Genomic DNA, 20,196 nt, shown 5'->3' with positions numbered 1-20,196 from the left:
TAAAATATTGTAAATATTTATCTTATTAAAATGTACATGTATATTGTTTGATTAAAGGCATTAATGCAGTCAATTAATTGATGATCAAACTAGACGCCATAACAAGCCCATATAATATGAAAACTATTAATTCAATTGAAAAGCTGAAATGCTGTAGATTTGGCGCTGAAAAATCAGGTGCTTTAGAAATATAAGCAGAAAACACGACATGATTAAGATTCATTAAATTTTCAATGAGATATTAGAAATACTGATTTTAGATTAAATCTGAACTACCTATTTTTAATTAATCTCCTTTAAATTGAACTAATTAAAACTAATCTAAAGCGACTAAAAGTCTCGACGATGGTGTATATCGGTGGGATCAAATGAAATCACAATATACTCTAACTAGGTATGAATTCAACTCACTTAATGTAATTTAAAATAATGTGATTATTGAATAGAATAGTTGATAGGATTACAATATGTTATAATATAGTACAATTATAGAATGGTACATATAGAAGATATGTATAACATGTCAGTATACCATTCCACAAGACACATTACAATAGGATTACAATATGTTATAATTCAGTAGAATTATAGAATGGTATATATATCGAAGATATGTATAACATGTCAGTATACCATTAACTTTTCTACAAGAACTATCTACTACTTTTAATAACCAAATTGTCGTCTCTATCGAGGAATGTTCTAGCAAAACGTTACTAAATAACTGGTAATTGAAGAATCCACTAGACTCGTACAACACAGCCACACTGCAAATAATATTTATTTGTGTATTTTTACCGTAATTTGACTGGAAGAAAGTTGCCAGTAAATTGACTGTATTTTAACACTGACTTGTAAATTCACACCTAAATGGTAGATTTAGATTTACAAACAGCGCAAGCGAATTATTGAAATAAAATTAAACCATATGTTATTTTGATAAATCATACCAAATTTCTTGTCTGAGTATAAGTATAACTGAGTCAAGGGGCAAACAGGATATTTTTAATGAAATGTTTTTTTTTGTTCACTAACATTTTGTTTGAAAATATTTTCAATTTCGTCTAAAAAGCCTTAGTATGTAAAATGTGTATATAATCCTTACTTTAATTTTCTCATCTTTCAAATTCCAGGGGGGAATACAATAAACAAACACAAAAACAAACAAAAAGTAGTTAAAACATCTTCCCATAAATATTTAAAAAGATACCCCCCCCCCCCCTCCACACAATGAATTAAAGATAAAATTCTGTTAATGGGCCCTAAACTTCTAAGCCCCCTTCCCCCCAATCTGTGTTTAAGTATAAAATTTATAATAATGAAGTAAAAAATATGACCTACATGTTTTTAATTATCTTATATGCTTAAAGTAGCTATAGAATATAATAAAACATTGGTACCAAAACTTTCCAACATAAAAAAATGGGCATGTCATTTCAAAATTCCCCACAACATCTGCCAGTTTGAGTAATTTTTAAAATATATAAAGATTGAAGTTTAAAATACGACCTTCGCGTTTTTAATTATTTCATATACTTAGGAAAGTAGTAAGTGACAGAATTTCCAGCAGCTACCTAAATTATAATTTTGCCCAAAAAAAATAAAATTCTGTTATTGACCCTAAAACTTCAAACTTTTTTTCTTTAAGAATATCTGTGTTCACAAACTTTTTAAGAATATAAATAATAAAGTAAAAAATACGATCTTCGTGTATATAATTATTTCATATACTTATGAAAGATGTTGCAGAATTTCCAATAGCTATCTCAATTACTACTATTATAATATTACAAAAAAAGAATAAAATAAAGTATCGGTACCAAATTTTCAACATAAACATATGGGCGTGGCAGTTTCAAAATTCGATTTAAAGGGACTATCCCGATTTCAAGAGAGTCTCAAAAATAAAAGTCGGAGTACGTATGAAATCTAAGCGCCAAAATATAGAGGAATGGTGTAGCCTATTTACCTTTTCTCAAAATTACAGCTCAAAATATTGAGTCGTTTGGACGTGAACGTCAAAACTGCCTATCGGGACACGTAACCCTTTTATGATTTCGGGTCAGTTTTTTCGTTGGGTGACCTGATAATCGACTCCCGTTCCTTGAAAGGTCTATATAGTGAATGACCCATGTGCTCTACTTGATAACGAAAGGTAAATTTCACCTACACATTATTTTTATAAAATAAAATTCTGGTTTTATCCAGACACCGCATAATACAGCTTGGAACACCGGTCTCCATTTCCAGATGAAGACTGACGGGTTTAAGTTGTTTGAAAACTTATCACAAATGTAACACAAAATTAAAGAGTTTTATTCTCCAAAAAATATCGGTATTAGCCCTTTAAACAAAAACTACCAACTCTAAAATTTCAAACTAAACATTTCTGTAAATCGTAGAACACAGCCTTTCAGAGCGCAAGTTTTTAAAGCAATGAATTTTATTTTTCAATATTAAATTATTGGTTTATTGTATTCTAAAAATACTTTTTACAAGCGCTATCGTCACTGTATCGGTCTGTATTTCCCTATGAAAAAAATGTTTAATGCTTTATAATTCCAATAAAACTATACAAAAAAAAAGCTACGGTTAACAGTATCAATCAAATAAATAAAATCTGTTGGGCTTATTGACAGGACCCTAAATTCCTCCGAAAATTGATATACGCTCACCATCAGTTTGCCGATTGTTTACATTGGTTTTGGCGGCTTCTGCCCTGAAGGTAGTTATAACGAAGTCTTTGAGCGCATGGCTCTTAGACTTCGTTACTAAAGTGACTATCCTGAAGGTAGTCTCGGTCACCCAGTACCTCCTAGTCTTCAACATACGGAGGTAGAATATTTTTTGGGATGATAGAGACTATCCTGAAGGGAAATCTCGTGCTGTGTGTCATGGCGGCCCTGACCAATCATAAGGCGTGAGCGGTCTGTCTCATTCTATTTATAACTCTATGGTCTACCTATATGACGTCAATGGTCACACCGGTGCATTCCGATGATTGTAAGTGAATTTGGTGTTGTCCGTTGTTTCCGGTGATTTGTCTATATTTTTTTTTATAAATTTATGGTCTTCCCGCTTCAAATTGCAGTGTATTTGATTTTTCTGACATAATCATGTGTATTTACCTTGTTAAAACAGGTATAGCTTGGATCGTCTGAACTCTATTTAGATTTAGTGAAGGTGAAGATAATGGTCTTAATACTAATAATTAACTACTAAATTTCAGTTATTTTGTAGCCTAATAATGGATAATATATCGCCTTTGAATATATGATATGAGTATTAGTTATTTACTGGCGCATTCATGATTACATGAATTAGAAAAGATAAAATCCCCTTTCGTTTGTCCAAAGAAACGTGTTGCTATCAAAAAGTAACCTAATTACTAAAAACAGTCTACTTAATACTTTCCGTTTATTTTATTTAATGCTACATGTGTAGATCGTCTTGTTTAATACTATTACTATTTAAATAGCCATAACATGCACGAGGTTTCACTAAAGTCACACTCATCGAGCGATTTTTCTTGTATGCTTGCTCGATTCCCCATTATTGTATCTGACTTATCAGGTTGATTTCCGCTCATGTTGTCATAATGTTCCGGTTCCATGAATTTCGAGAAATGTTTTGGAGAACTGATTTTCAAGATTTGAAAATCCTTGTATTCTCGCTCTGGACTTCGCGTCCCCGACTTCTCGCTCCGTCGTGTTCTCGCCTTTGAAAATCCTCGACATCTCGCTCCCTCGGGTATGGAAGCCTATTGCGGCCATTTCATAATCTCGAATATGAGAACGCGAGGAAACAGGGTGAGAATGTTCTCGCACTCTCACCCTTGACTTCTCGCTCCATTGCCTTTCAAAATCCTTGACTTCTCGCTCCCTAGCCTTTGAGTAAATTTCTCGACTTCTCGCTCCCTCACTTCGTCACAATCTCGACTTCTCGCTCCCTCGCCTTGGAAGTGCAATGTATGCGCATGTCCACTGACTACCGTATCGGCATTTATATTTGAACAAGGATTCAAATATTGAAATAGACAGAAATGTTTGGGGTTCTAGAAATTTTAATAGTCCTAACCAATTTTAATCGGTTCTTTCACAGATAGTATCGTATTCTGTAACTCAATTTTAAGTCTTCAGTCGAATCCATCTTTGCTCTCTAACTTCATCAACGTTCATTAGGACTTTTCATACGTGCCCCCCTCCCTCCCCCCAGCCCCCTTGTCAGTGGTGTAGGACGGAGGGTCTGGCAAGGGACAACGTATAAAAGCAAACAAGGTCCCGTGTCCAGAATAGAAATGAAGTGGGAACTACAGTGGCTTAATGCGTAGGACATTTGCTTGCTAACTTCATCCAAGTTCATCGGGATTTTTCTGGCGGGGTTCAGCCTTGCCCAGCAAAGGACAATGTATGTATAGTCGTTTGATGGGATTAAAAAAAAAGACCAGGTACCTTGTCTTGTCCGTATTCAAAAAATTAAGTGGGAACTACGGTGGCTCAGTGAGTAGGACGTTTGCTCGCTAACTTCATCAAATTTCATCAAATTTCATCAAAATTTTTCTGGCGGGTTTCACCCTTGTCAATGGTATAGTCGCAGAAAAAACTGAGGTTCCATGTAGGCCTAAACCTTGGCATTTGGGGAGGGGGGGGAATAATCCTGATGAACTTTTTGAAGAAGTAAGAGAGCAAACGTCCTACTCACTGAGCCACCGTAGCTCCCACTTCATTTCTATACCGGACATGGTACCTGAAAATACGGCCTTCCTTACCTCGCTAGAGTCAGTATGCGCGACACAACACGTTGTTAAAAATACGTCCCCTTCTGCTAACCAACGCACCTAACCGGCTTGACAGAAGCCATTAAAATCTAAATATAGGTTAACGCACAAATTTACGTAACTGCAGGTGAAACAAAATTGGAATTTCTGAAAAAAATTTGTTTGTAATTGGACTAAGCAAGGCAATAAATGACTGACGATTCTCAACATTTAAACCCCAATTCATACCGTTATTTTATCCATAATTACTGACTTTTTTTCAGCTGCTTCCAGAAAGCAACACAATGGCTGTTTTAGTCTCTATAATTGTGTTTGTTTTAACATTATGTCAAATGAATCAGATGGTTAATGGTCTGAAGATTGGTTCTTTCAACATACAAATTTTTGGTGAATCAAAATCTAAGAAACCAGATGTCATGGATATTATTGGAAAGGTATTAAGCCAAATGCACTCTATTCCCATATCCAATTTAAAGAGAAGTTTCTATATAAAATCAATTTCTAGAAAAAATAAAATGTCATGTTAAGTTTTATACGCCCACATTTTCATGTGGACGTATATTGTCGTCGCCCCTGTCCGTCCGGATGTCACAATTGTTTGTGGACACTCTACAGGTCACAATTCTTATCCGATTTTGACGAAACTTGAAATATAGGTTTATCTCCAAAAGATCTTGGTTGCTTTTGATATTGGCATGTATCGGATCGAAACTTCATGGATTTTGGCCCCTGTTTGTACGAAAAATCACGTTTTTAGCTTGTGGACCCTATAGAGGTCACAATTTTTATCCGATTTTGTTGAAACTTAAAATGTAAGTTTATAACCCAAAGATCTCGGTTCCTGTCGATATTCGTGCATATTGACGGACGACTGAGTTCGAATTTCATGAAAATCGGCCCAAAACTGACAGACAAAATGGCCGCCCCTCGTTCTCAAATAGTGTAAAAGTATGGTATATCAAGGCTGTGGACCCTATAGAGGTCACAATTTTTATCCGATTTTGTTGAAACTTGAAATGTAAGTTTATAACCCAAAGATCTTGTTTCCTTTTGATATTCGCGCATATGACCGTAACTTCCTGAATTATGGCCCCTGATTGTACGAAAAATCGCGTTTTAGCTTGTCAACCCTATAGAGGTCATAATTTTTATCCAATTTAAAAAAACATTCAAATATATCACCATTATACCCTAAGGATAGTTGAGTTCGAATTTCGTAAATATCGGATTAAAACTGACAGACAAAATGACCGCCCCTCGTTCTCAAATAGTGTAAAAATATGGTATATCAATGTTGTGGACCCTCTAGAGGTCACAATTTTCTTTTGATTTTGATCAAACTTGAAATGTAAGTTAATAACCCAAAGATCTTGGTTCCTTTCGAAATTCGGCATGTCGGATAGTAACTTCCTGAATTATGGCCCTTGATTGTACGGAAAATCGCGTTTTTAGCTTGTGGTCTATGTAGAGGTCACAATTTTTATCTGATTTTAAAAAAAAAATGTGTGAATATATCACCATTACACACTAAGATCATGGATCCTTTTGATAATCACAGATATCTGAACTTAACTTCCTGGATTATGGCCCCTGATTGTTCGAAAAATGGCATTTTTAGCTTGCGGATTCTCTAGAGGTCACAATTGTTTTTCCGATTTTAAAAAAACGTTTAAATATTTCACCATTCCACCAAAAGGAAGGTTGAATTCGAATTTGGGGAAAATCAAAATGAAACTGCCCAACAAAATGGCCGCTCTTTGTACGCAAATTGTGTAAAAGTATGCAATACGAAGGTTGTCGACCCTCTAGTGGTCACAATTTTTGTCTGATTCTGATGAAACTTAAATCATATCTTTATATCCCAAAGATCTCAGTATATTTGCACATTTCAGACCATAATTTTCTGGATTATTGCCCCTGATTGTTTTTTAATAATATCACTATCAGTACCGTATTCAGAATAAATATTCAGTTGTAAATATAGGAAATCCAGTTACTGACCTAGTTAGGGAACAATTTACTCACATGCTTGAACTGTTTAATTCGTTAAAACCTCTCTGGGCTGTAAGTTTATGAATACTGTAGGCCTACATGGCATAATAATCTTTAAGCAGCATTTACTTTAGCAAATGTATAAGATTAACAGTCATAATGAAAGTATCCCAGTGATAAATTTGGTCTGTTTCAAATTTTGTAAATGACAGTTTGGGCCACACTCATACAGCTAACACAAACTTTTTTAAATCAAATTGTATAACTCAGCTAAAAATATCTGAGATTGATCCATCAAATCCATTACTGAGATACGACTCGTAGATAGTCATTTAATAAATCATTTTATTTTTTTCAGATAGTTGTGCGATATGATATTGTTTTGATTTTAGAGATAAGAGATTCAAAGAAAAAAGCAATGCCAAAACTCATGGAGATAATTCAACCACGGTATGTTTGTAATAATTTTGCGTATAGTTTCTGGAGGTTGCTCAATTGTCGATCTGATTAAAACACAGATCCTATTTTGTTTCGTTTTTTATAGTTCAAAATTTCATTTTACTTGTCTTTACTACATTAAGATCCGGAAGAGTTGTTATATAACCCGTGCTCTGGTTGATGTCAGTTGCGGTGAGTTCTTAGAAATGAAATGAAATGGGGTTTAACATCCTACTGTTCTCCTCCAACTGGGCTATTGAAGACGGTCATAAGCCATACAGTGTGCTATGAGGGATATTTTGCCTGGACAGTGGCTCTATGGCCTACTCTTATATTGAATTCCAACTGTCAAGGGATCATTTATGTGCACGCCAATGTGTACATGTGACCTTGTTTTTTGTCCCATCCAAATGACTAGACAGCTGTCCTTATCAGACCCTCTGTCCTGCACCAATGACAAGGGGAAACCACACCGGAAAATCCTGATGAACTTTCCCGACCAACACCGGGTGCGAACCCGGGACCTGTAGGCTAGTGAGCCAGCGTCTTACTCGCTTTGCAACCATGGCCCCTATTCCACTAGAAACATAAGCGCTGATTGGTTAATCAAATTTCTGACGTCATAGAGTCAAAGGCTGCTCATATGACCCCTGGCGTGACCTCCCACTACCACCAGTCAGATCTTCATGTAGTCGAAAATATAAAAAACAGAAACACAATATAGATCTGTATTTTATTAACCAGATTGCTTGATTGTTAGTATGAAACACACTGAATTGATGGAATTGCAATCCATTGACATTATGTCCTGTCACAGCTTTGTAAATTATGAAAATAGATGTTGTGGGACCAGAATTGTTAACTTTTCTCATGGTTACTCAGTTGACGCCATTCCAGACATTAAGCAGTAGAGTATCCATTTAGTAGTTTTACTTCTCTTGTTCATTAGCAATATTGTACATTGTGCATGAAATAGATGATCTAATTATATGTGAATAAATATGACGTCAAACGATATTGATGAATAGAATTTATTATCCAGTTCTGGGGATCCTGAGTATAAGATGGAGATTAGTGATAGAGTAGGAAGAACAACCAGTAAAGAGCAGTATGCTTTCTTGTACAGGTATGAATAGAATTTATGACATAATTCAAACACCCAACATCTTGGGCCTATTATTAGTCACTTTATGTATAATTAAATTAATAAAATCAATGAGTATAATAATATAGATATTTGTAGTTATTTGTTAAGAGATAATTTATGTACAATTATGTGGCGCTCTTTTTCTGTTTTGGCCATGAAATGGTGTAGCGGTTAGGAAGTGTGTGGAATTCTGCTGCAATTGTTGCTCAGGACCCACACCCCAGTAATTTCTCTGCCACCAATGATCTATTGGTCGATCATAAGCCGTTTAAAGTAGAACCTCTTCAGAGGAGAGGGCAGAATAGCTTAAAAGTAGTTGTGCTATATTCGGCGGAACACAACTGTATAAAACTATGAAGTTTTATTATGCATTATAACCTACATGTAAGTTTTAATGGACTGGGAAAACTCCTTTACCCTATTTATAAAGAGGCAAACTGTCCCAGTTTAAGTCGTTCTGTGATCTGTTCTATTTAATAGCTAAAAGCTATACTATTCATTTACTGCAAGCAGTTAAGCTGTAACTGTTCATTAAACGCAGGCATTTAAAGTCTATGTCTGTTCATTAGATGCAAGCATCTAAAGGCTGTGTGCTCAAAGAGCATTTCTCAAGAACTATAGGTGTAATAACCAAAGCTTCGCGTCGACCCTCGATTATACAATAGGGATATAAATACTCTAATAGTATGCTAAATAACAAGACATGTTTTTTTTATTAAATTATAAAATTAAACACAATATATGGCAGATAGCAATGTTATAATTATAAAACTTAGAAAGAGTCTGTCAACATACTGGTACTATTCATACATTTATCAAATACCCAGTCCCTCAATATATAAATACAGTGACCTAAATCTAAATATAGCTGTTATTAGTCTCGATCTACAGATTATAAATAAAACAATACTAACAAAATGAAACTAATCTTTAAGAGGCATTTAGTAACTGGGTAGGGCAATACACAAAAAACACATACTTATGGAAAAACAGCTACTTATTTATTTGGGCGATGTTTCGAAGAGTATTCTCTCAACGTTATCAAGCTAATACAGTAATACAAGGAAATGAGATCAATATATACAGAAAACTGTAACAACAATTCATGAAACCATACAGGACAACAACAAGATCAAAGGGGTTTATTCTACAAAAACTATAGCCATTGAGTATAGTTAAGCAATTAGGTAGCTATGATGATAGATACAATGCTACCGACAGAATGGGATAGTACCTACAATACAATTATGATATACAATGTACCATGGTTTGTTTAGATAATGGTAATTAACTTTATATGTCTGTGTGATTAAATGTACAATTAGACTAGAGTAACCCATATGTGTAATAATTCTAAGAAATAGAGTGGATATAACTGATAAATTGATAATAATATTAGAAAAATGAAAAATAATAAAACTCATAAAAATTCACAAAGGTTTCTTATCCACTGTACTGTAGAATGAGTGGGGGTGATGGAAAACACATAATTTAGGTATATTTAATAAGTTCATCATAAGCACTAGGCAGGAATGAAACTAGCTTTGCCACAATTAGTGAGGAATAAATAAGGATTCTCGTCTTATATTAAACGATTTTAAAATATATTTTGCACAATGTCAAGGGTAATTCATTATTTTAATCATTTTGGCATTGACATTTGTTTCTGAAATCAAGTTCCAGTTTTGGCATTGTTTCGTACATTTTTCTTCTTTCCTCGTATTATGGACAATGAAGAAGGAAATGATATTCATCTTCTATACTTCCGGAATGACACATTATATATAATTTATCCTTGATCTCTTGAGCAATGTTTCCAGTCTCAATTCTCAAGGGTAGGTTGTATGCCACATATGAACTGGGCTAAGTGTGATCTCTCAACTTTGCTAAGCGTAGTTGTGACATAAGTCTACTAAATGTATTTTTGAATTTAACATATGTTTGTAGTTTTGAGATAAATTTTATTTCATTTGACCAGTCACATGCGTAATTATTAATAAGTTTTTGTTCTATTTCTTGTATATTGCATTAAAGTTTGTTATGAACACATGTCTCAGTAAGTAGTCTTCTAATTGAGGTAGAATGTTCAGACTTGGTAGATGTTTATTAGGTAAATGTCAGACTGATTTCAGTGATTAGCATTTGATTTTGTTTTCTTAATTAAATGTTGCATAATAAATCTGAGTACATTTTAGTCTGGATTAAATTGTGGAAAATTTGATATTATCTAAAATGTGTAAATGAAGCACAGTGACAGTAATAAAATGATCGCCTATATTCACCTCCTCCTTACCACACCCACGCCTCTCCCCCTTCGTTCGAGAAAGTATTTTGTTGTATTTTTTCACTTTCCTGTTATTTAAACTAGTATACTTTTCATTTCAATATAGAGATAATCTTGGTCTGAAAGTTGTAGAGAGTTTCCATTATGATGATGGGGATGAGAAAAAGAAGGAAGATCAATTTGAAAGGGAGCCGTTTGTTGTTCACTTCAAATCTCCTAAAACAGGTATGTACCCGTTAACATTATTATATCTACATCTAGAGATAACAATTTTTTTTTAATGAACTTAATTTATATTATCATATGATTTATGAAAATTTTCAAAAATATATCGATACATAGACCTACTGAACTCAGACTGTATAAATGCTTTAGATTTTTTATTCATACTTTTAAGTTTGACACAAGAGCATTCTGTTTTCAAAATTTTGGGGCTGGCGCTGCCCATAACTAATATTCTGAATAATTTTCGAGGCAATATGCTTTTTGGTAAGACTCCTTTTTTTCGCCCACATTTTCATGTTGACGTATTATGCCGTTGCCCCTGTCTGTCCGTCCGTCTGTCCCCCCACAATTTGTTTGTGGACACTCTTCAGGTCAGAATTCTTATCCGATTTTGACAAAACTTGAAATATAGGTTTATCTCCAAAAGACCTGGCATGTATCAGATCAAAACTTCATGGATTATAGCCCCTGATTTTATAAAAAAAAAAATCACGTTTTTAGCTTGTGAACACTCCAGAGGTCACAATTTTTATCCGATTTAGATGAAACTTGAAATGTATGTTTATAACCCAAAGATCAGTTACTTACGATACTCGCGGATATCGGACTGGGGTCCCTGATTGTTCGCAAAATTGCGTTTTTAGCTTGTAGTCCCCCTAGAGGTCACAATTTTTATCTGATTTACAAAATAGTTCAAATATATCACCGTTACACCGCAATGAAGATTGAGTTCGAATTTCGTGAAAATTGGAACGAAACTGCCCGACAAAATGGCTGATCCTTGTATGCAAATAGTGTAAAAGTATGTAATTCCAATGTTGTGGACCCTCTAGTGGCTCTAGAGGTCACAATTTTTATCCGATTTTGGTGAAATTTAAAATATGTTTATATCCTGAAGATCTCGGTTCCTGTAGATATTGACGCATATCGGACTGTAACTTTCTGGATTATGGCCCATGATCATACGAAAATTTGCTTCTTTTTTTTTTGAACTTGTTGTGTCCATCTCTTGCAAAATATGGGCATATCTTGCATGGCAACCACTTGTAGTTATATGGTCTGTAAGGTTTTTTATGCATTTTAGTCTTGAATATTGGGACTTTAATAATTTATACTTGTGTTTTGTTTTTCCAGATGGGGTGGGGGGCGGATAGGGTGGCCGATTAGTCTAGCGTGTGGACGGTAGATCATAAGGTCTGTCATTGAGTCTGCTGGCATGGTTTCCATTCCCAGCTTATAGGTGACAAGTAGCGCTGCAACGATACGATGCACATCACGATTCATAGCCTACGATACGATTAATATCGCAATATAGGAAATACATTTAAAAAATGCTGTTATGATTTATTTTATGTGGTGTTTTCTCGGTCAACTGAATGGATTACATTGCTGTCATGCTTAACAGGAAATCCTAAAAACTCCCATACTTTACTTGTGATGGGGGATTTCGATCTCAATATTGAATTCATTATGAAAAAATTCAAGCTGGCTGGCACGTATTGCCATAACAATTTCAGCCAATGAAAAGCTTTCTCGTTGTCAGGTCAGTCATATATTATAGAACAGCAAAGGAAATAACGTTACGAAGATTTAATATCAAATATTAATATACATTGAAAATATGTGCTGATCAATGTATGCAGTATGTACAAATCGCCATTCTTATACAGTAATATTATATTAATATGTTGTATGGTTTTTTTCTGCATATTATTCAAGTATGTAATTTGAACGCAACTTAATTTCCAGCACGACTTGCTTAATCAGACTGATATTTTAATCTTGACGAAATAGCTAAAATAAGCCACTTCATATGTCGAAAACGCCTTAACACTCGCTGAAAGTAAAAATTTATTTTGATCATGGACTTACTTACGCATTTAAAGGAATATCAGTCTGTTTTTGTGAAATTGTTATTTGGATAACGAATCGAGATACGGGCATTGATTGTATCGTGCATTTCTAAAACATCGCGGTTCATCAATTCATCGATGAATCATTGCAGCCCTAGTGACAAGGAATATGGTTGCTGGTCCAACCCCATTGGATTTCTCCGTTTTTCTCCCAATTCTAAAGACCCTTATCGCGCAAACATTTGACCTACTTTGTGTTAAGTGAATGTTAAACCCCATTTCTCTCTCTCTCTTTTTTCTAGATGTGGAGGATTTTGTATTGATAGCTATACATGTTGATCCTGATGAAGCTGTGTCAGAAATCAATCATTTAGAAACTGTCTTGGACTATGTTTGGGGCAGGACTGGTGTTGATAATATTATCATTATGGGAGATCTAAATGCCGATTGTAGTTACGTGTCAAAGAGAGCCATGAAAACTATCAATCTACGTCATCGATCTGATTTATATTGGCCTATTGATGATGACGCTGATACAACTGCTGGTAAAACAAATTGTGCCTATGATAGGTAAGCTTTATTATAGTTTAGTCAGGGGGTGGGGGGCTTGCCCTTTAGATTATAAGTTCTGTCATAGAGTCTTGTACGTGACAAGTAGAAGGGTCGCCTATCTAACCTTGTGATTTTTCTTCAGGTCCTCTTGTTTCCATTCACTTCTAGAGACCCTTACAATCATGTGAGTAATGGAAAAAAAATTTAACCATATTATCTCCCTCCCTATCCCTTCTGATTTTATTTCACTTAAAAAACTATTTTATCAAACAGTTGACAGGATATTTAAGAACGAGAGTTATTGCTGGCTTTTGCCAGGTGCTTGCACAAATATTGGATTATTTGTATTCAAATAATTTTTCATTGCTGTTTGAATTTTTGTATATCAGTTGTGACCCAGGGATTCCTTTCCAAAATCTTCCCAGTCAGTCTTTCATCACTAGAAAGTGTTGCTCTTTTTAGCACATAATAAGAAACCACACTACAACATACTATTTTCGTTTGCGTGCAATATAAACAAGGATGATTAATTGGCATGGTTTCCATACGTGAACACTGCTAATTTGTTATTACCAACAATTTTTATATCAATACCTTCAGAGTGTCACTGTATCCAGAAATTTTATGATTCAGCTCAAGCTATTTTTCTGCCGTGCAACGTGGCTGATGGGTCAGATCTATTTTGGGTCAATTTACATTGCCATCAGTTATGACCGGCAAATTCAACCTACATGGAACTCATGATGTGATCACTGTACTGTTTTAACATAGTTATTCCTGTTTTTTGGACACATTTTTGCCTGTCTAAAAGCCAACCCTGGAATCATCTGTTGATTATATTCAATATTCAAGGGAATATAAAAGTATATTTATCGGTATATTTTATAGATTTGTAATTAGAGGAAGAAGTTTAATCAAAAGTATAATACCAGGAAGTGTACAGATATTTAATTATCAAAATGAATATCAGTTAGATGATAAATTGGTAAGTACAACCGGCTAGGATCTGTGGGTGATATTCATGCTGGTGGGACACTGGTGAAATGAAATGAGATTTAATGTCCTACTTTCCTGCACCGACTGGGCTAATGAAAATAGGCATAAACAATACAGTGTGCTATGTGGAAAATGCTACCTGTTACTGTTCTTTTACATCCACACCAATGTTTACACAGGATCTCTGGTGGGACACCAAGTTCCAACAGAGTTTGAATCCTAGAGAAGGCAAATAAAAAAAAACTTGACAGTGTAAATATTGTACTTAAGTAGTAAGTATTTGATTGTCTATAATACATATTTGAGTACCGATAAGAGCTTTTTACTAATACATACACAAAATACAAAAGTATTATAAAAACTTCTATAATTTTCATAGCATTTTATCCATGAATAATTCCAATGATGTCATTGATTTAGTACATCATCTACTTACCCATGGCAACAACACATCCCCATTTGTTTCTACATGTAAGCGTGTCAACGATGTTAAAATGTAATGATTAAAGAATATATCAACTATCTAACTTAAGTAGATTCGATCCATTGTTTTGCTAGAAATAATACAAAATATCATTCTTTCTTCTGATAAACCTACAAAAACCCACCCAATTAAATTCTGTCATGTATTCTGAGTTACACCATGTTTCAAAATATTTAGGGCTATGTACAATTTTATACCAGTTTTATTCATGGAGGGATGGGATTGGATGAAATAATTAGATCCAAGGTTGAAATTAGTTGTGCATGTATAAAATTCCTTCAGAGTTGATAGGCTATGAAAGGTTTAGAAGAGCACAAAATAAATATGTGCTCTTGCTTGGCTCAGATGAACAATTTGACAAAACTCTGATAATATTACCTATATTAACCTAGAAAAGATGTCTCCTGCTCATCTTAATGGTAGAAAGTTAAAGTAGCTACAAACCCTATTCTTTATTATGACATTGAATTAAATTTATATGTTTTTCAGACATTGAAAGTCAGTGATCATTATCCGATAGAAATGGCAATTGAAGGCATCACAGATGTTGGTGGAGTTGAGATATACCAAACTAGGAAAACTTTAGTTGTATTCTGTGTTACGTTAGCCATTGTTAAAATATCTATGTACATATGACAATACTTAAGGCCATCACATACTACTGGTTATTCATATTGAACATAATATTATTATAGTGATATCTCATAATAACTGTCATCACATATATTTAATAGATTCATAAATCACTGCACAAATTGTAACTTTCTATAAGAAAGCTTTTATTAGTCATGCTGGCCCTGAAAATACACAGTTGTACAAGACTAAATAATTTTACAACATGCCTAGACAACAAGATTTGTCTTGGTAATGTGCAAGTATTTAAACAGGCTATAGTATGTATGATTGGTTGTAGATGTATTGATCTCCAAGATATAAACATGGGCCATTATGTTCACATACATAGTAATACACAAGTAGATAAGCTTGGTATTGTTTGTTGGGCTATACACTGGAGAAAACCATGTTATACTGAATACCGGAAACTCAGGAAAAACACTAAATACCGGAAAACACACTAAATACCGGAAAACACACTAAATACCGGAAAACACCCTAAATAGGTAACCTGGAGAAGAGCTATATTATAAACCGGAAACTAACCCTAACCCTAACCCAGGCACACAGAGGACCAGTCTCTGGGTTACCTATTTAGGGTGCCAGTCTCCGGGTTACCTATTTAGGGTATTTTCTGGTATTTAGTGTGTTTTCCGGAATTTAGTGGGGGGGTTTTCTGGTGTTTTCCGGTATTCAGTATAACATGGTGTTTTCCGGTTGTTTTCCGGTATATAGTATTGTGATTGTTTGTTCATTTGCCATACAACTTCATTTTTTTCACTCAGGTCAGCATCTAGAATCTATACAATTATATAATATATTCTAATTAATATGTTATTTTTTTATTTTTTTTAGTGCAATTTAGAATTCTTAAGATTTCTATTTATAAAAAATGTGTTATTGAACGCACAATATGTGTTTATAATTAACTCAATTTGTACTTTGTTAAAATTGTAATAATACATTATTTTGTTATTAGTCTATAGTATTTTTTTTCTTACCAGAATGAATGTTTTTGTTTAATTAAATGTCATGTTTGTTTATGGGGTAGATGTTAATAGTAATGGTATTTAGAAAATGACTTTATAGGTATTTTGAAAATGACTTTATATATATTTTGAAAATGACATTATATGTATTTTGAAAATGACATTATATGTATTTTGAAAATGACTTTATATGAAATTTCGTTACACTTAGTGTGGATACTGGTATATTGTATGTAAATGTGTCCACTAAGAAAATTATTTCATGGAATGCAAATTACATATTACATGGTTAGATAGGTGACTTTACTCCTTTTGCTTTACAAATCTTGGATCAAATTCATAGATAAACTTCATTAACGAAGCATATATTTATAGAATTCAAGAATTTACTAAAACAAAATCACAGTACTCAACAGATGAATATATACAAACATTAACAGAACATGACTCTCCTTTACAAAATAGTAAAACTTGGTAAATACAAAGGCTCTAAATGTCCCACCCCAACCCAACTGCATTTTGTTTTTATACAAAATGGCTTTAAATATTAGGCATTGCTCATAATTGTCAGCTTAACAATATCTTAATATGTATTTACTCAGGGACTATCTCAATAATCTTAAATACTGTTATTTTATATGATACACATGTAAAGATTTTTATTTTATTTTATAGTACTTTTATGATTATTGTTATTTATCAATGGGTAATTCAGTTGTTTGAATTATATTTATTATGGTGCTTAAACTCAGACACTGTACTATAGAAACAGAGGCTCTGCTTTTATCATTAATAGAAAAATCACACAACAGAATACTCTTCATCCGTTTTGGATGGTAAATCCCCCTGCTGCGCAAAGTTACATTTTAAGTACTTTTAGAATACAAAGTAAACGGAAGTGAAGTGTGTGTGTGTATATATATATATATATATATATATATATCGGAATTGATACTTTGTCTAGATGTCAATGTATAGAACTCTTTTTTTAGCTCTTTTTATTTTCGTAAATGCTGTTTGACCATTTGTCACATTGCTTTTTAATGATTATATTTTATTTATATGTGACTTTATTAATAATTAATAATGATAATGCTACAATGTCCACTGTACTAAGACACATACAGAAACATTTGTTTAATTCATTAATTTACTCAAATTTGAGATATTCAGGTAAACTTTCAAACATAAAGATAACGCAGAACATTTGAAGATCAAACTAATTTATAATTTAGAAATAACCAGCCTTAGATTGTTTCTTTTCAAACTCAGGAATAGTTTAATAATAATTTAATATGTTAATTACTCATATTAATATTATATATTTTTTAATAGTTATTCATTGTTAATGTAATGTTTTTTAACCTTTACCTACCATGATATATAGAGTATATATATTAATAAAATAAGTACAAACATTTATTTTCATTGAAAATATTTTTTTAAGCAACCATTTGACCAAATAAACTACATCCTGATATTTAGGAAATGTCGATAAGGTCCGAATTTGCCCCATCGATGTGTCTCAGACCTCGAATTGCATGTGCCATTCAACCTCATTAATTGAATAACTCGGAATAAGTAGCACACGCGAACTATCGAATGATAAGAAGAAATATATTTTCCCCCCATCACGTCCCCCACACGGCCATGGTATCAGCAGCTTATTTTGGACAAATCGGAATAAGCAACATAAATACCAAATCTTGTTAAATCATACCCGTAAGTCTTAAAAGGGTTACCGGTATCGTGATGGAGAAAAAAAAAGATGTCTAAATATGCAACTAACAAGTTGCTCTGTTTATTCCCACCTCATTAATTTCATTTAAAACTATTTGACGACATGCTTAGAATTCTTTAAAAAGATTTGGAGAAGTAATAAATTAATGTCGACACCCATCCCATCGACGTACTCTAAACAAAACTACACGTGTTTCAATTGAACACCGCCCCAAAAATAATTTGCTTCTCGCTCGGCGTGCCGAAAATGTTGCACGCAAAGTATACTGGATACGAATTGAATTGGATCATTTCGGAAACAATAAACCTTAAAAAACTAAATTATATGTAATTTATATTTATCTGGTATATATTGTTAAATAGTATTCGTATTTAATCTTTCAAGAATATACTGAAATCAATCTCGGTCGCATCTATTGTTTTAAGAATTGCTGTTAGGTTTGAAACGTCTTCAGGAGAAAGACAGATCTCCGCCAACTGCATTGCAGAGATAATTTCTGCCACCGACATTTTGTTATCGTTATTTTTATCAGTGGTTAATAAACGTTCTTTGATTCGAATTCTTTTCTCTATACAATGCTCATTTATAGTGTTTAATACTGAACTTGGTTCGATCTCCTCGAGCGGGGTATTTAACAAGATCTTTAATTTACTTTTTGGTGGACCTTTTATGACATAATCTTCTAATGTAAGACCATGAAATATTTCAATATTTTTACGGGTTTCCAGAAACTCTGTCTTTGCAGCAATGAAAGATTTGTCGACTTCAATTCCAGACATGTCTAGGACTTCTAAAACACTACTGTCCGGTGCAACACCTTTGAGCAAGTCCATAGCTCCTCCTGGACGAAGGGGGTTGTGTGTAATTCTGAAAACCTTCAGAGTATCGTTTCCTTCTAAACTTTTGCTGATAAAGGAAGCCGCTTCAGCAGGAATTCTGTTGTGAGAGACATCAATATCCAATATAATATTGTTACTTTTAATTATGTCCGCAACTGCACGGCCACCCTCTTTACCCAGACCGTTAAAAGCAAGATTAACAGTTTTTAATCTAGCATTATTTTTAATGCTATCGCAAATTTCAATAGCACCCCTTTTTCTTAAACAGTTCCAGCTCAAGTCAAGTTCTTCGAGAGTTTCATTTTCAGCAATGGCAGGTCCTAACAAAAAAGCACCCTTTTCTCCAAAACGGTTATGACTGAGGTTCAGAAACTGCACACGGCGATTTTCTGTCAAGGCTTCCACAAAATACATAGCATCAGAATCGGTGAAGTTATTCCCAGAGAGGTTCAAATTTTGAAGCGTGGTGTTGACAGCGAGCATATCACATATCGGGGCTACGCCTTTAGAACCCAAGTTATTGTCAGCCAAATTGAGCTCGGTGATGTAAATATTATCTTTTAACATGTTGGCAATATATTTACCTCCTATACCTTCTATCCAGTTTCCTTCAATATCCAGCGACAGAACTTGTGTGTTAATCTGTAGAGCCAATGCCACAGCTTTGACCCCAAGGGGGCCCAGGCCGTGATACTTCATCACTAAGGTTGGTTCTTGCATATGCTGAAGGAAGTAACTTACGGGAACGATAGCTAGGTGCTTGCAGGCGGTTATATAAAGCTGACGACCAGTGACATCATATTCGTCTACTTCCTTCTCCATCTCCAAATCTGTATCATATTCATTTTCTTCGTTCAGGGTATCGAAGGGTTGGTCAGAAGAAATACTTTGCTGGGTTTCTGATGTAATAGAAACATCATCGGCCTTTTCCTCATCTTCTTCTATGGGAGTCATGGCAAGCTGAATTTCACTGGCCATGTTTGAGATATTTTGATGATGATGTTTTCAAATTAGTTCCAGAATACTGCCTTTACAGCTTCTAACGTCACACTATTGTGACGCAACTACTGAACAGTCAATTCTGATGCTATATGCATATCGAAAATGGGGATTCCATTAATAGGCCTAAATATACATGTAGGTTAGAATGCATTTAAACATACATTGTGCAAGAGCTAAATCTGCCTATTGCAGGTCTTTCCTTGGACCTGAAATTTTATAGAAACTATTAATTAGACATTTATTAACACGGAAAACCTTATTC

General features: G+C 34.0%; 2 protein-coding genes across 2 annotated transcripts; one reads left to right on the top strand and one right to left on the bottom strand.

Moving 5' to 3' along the window:
* The first annotated feature begins 2,990 nt into the window (after nt 1-2,990).
* On the top strand, nt 2,991-17,774 carry LOC126827860 (deoxyribonuclease-1). Its single transcript, XM_050557428.2, has 8 exons — nt 2,991-3,183; nt 5,041-5,211; nt 7,128-7,219; nt 8,250-8,333; nt 10,745-10,863; nt 13,019-13,286; nt 14,157-14,253; nt 15,238-17,774. Exons 2-8 carry the CDS (start codon nt 5,062-5,064, stop codon nt 15,382-15,384), a joined length of 957 nt encoding a protein of 318 aa, XP_050413385.1. The 5' UTR covers nt 2,991-3,183; nt 5,041-5,061; the 3' UTR covers nt 15,385-17,774.
* A 639-nt stretch (nt 17,775-18,413) lies between these two features.
* Nucleotides 18,414-19,910, bottom strand: LOC126827996 (leucine-rich repeat-containing protein 74A-like). Its single transcript, XM_050557578.1, has 2 exons — nt 18,837-19,910; nt 18,414-18,434 (listed from the first exon to the last, which is right to left on the bottom strand). The coding sequence occupies exons 1-2, from the start codon at nt 19,908-19,910 to the stop codon at nt 18,414-18,416; spliced, it is 1,095 nt and encodes a 364-aa protein (XP_050413535.1).
* Between the last annotated feature and the right edge of the window lie 286 nt (nt 19,911-20,196).

The sequence above is a fragment of the Patella vulgata genome, chromosome 7 (assembly GCF_932274485.2).
Source record: "Patella vulgata chromosome 7, xgPatVulg1.2, whole genome shotgun sequence".
Taxonomy (NCBI): Eukaryota; Metazoa; Mollusca; class Gastropoda; family Patellidae; genus Patella; species Patella vulgata.
The sequence above is the reverse complement of the archived record's forward strand: the minus strand, read 5'-3'. Positions and strand labels throughout refer to the sequence as shown.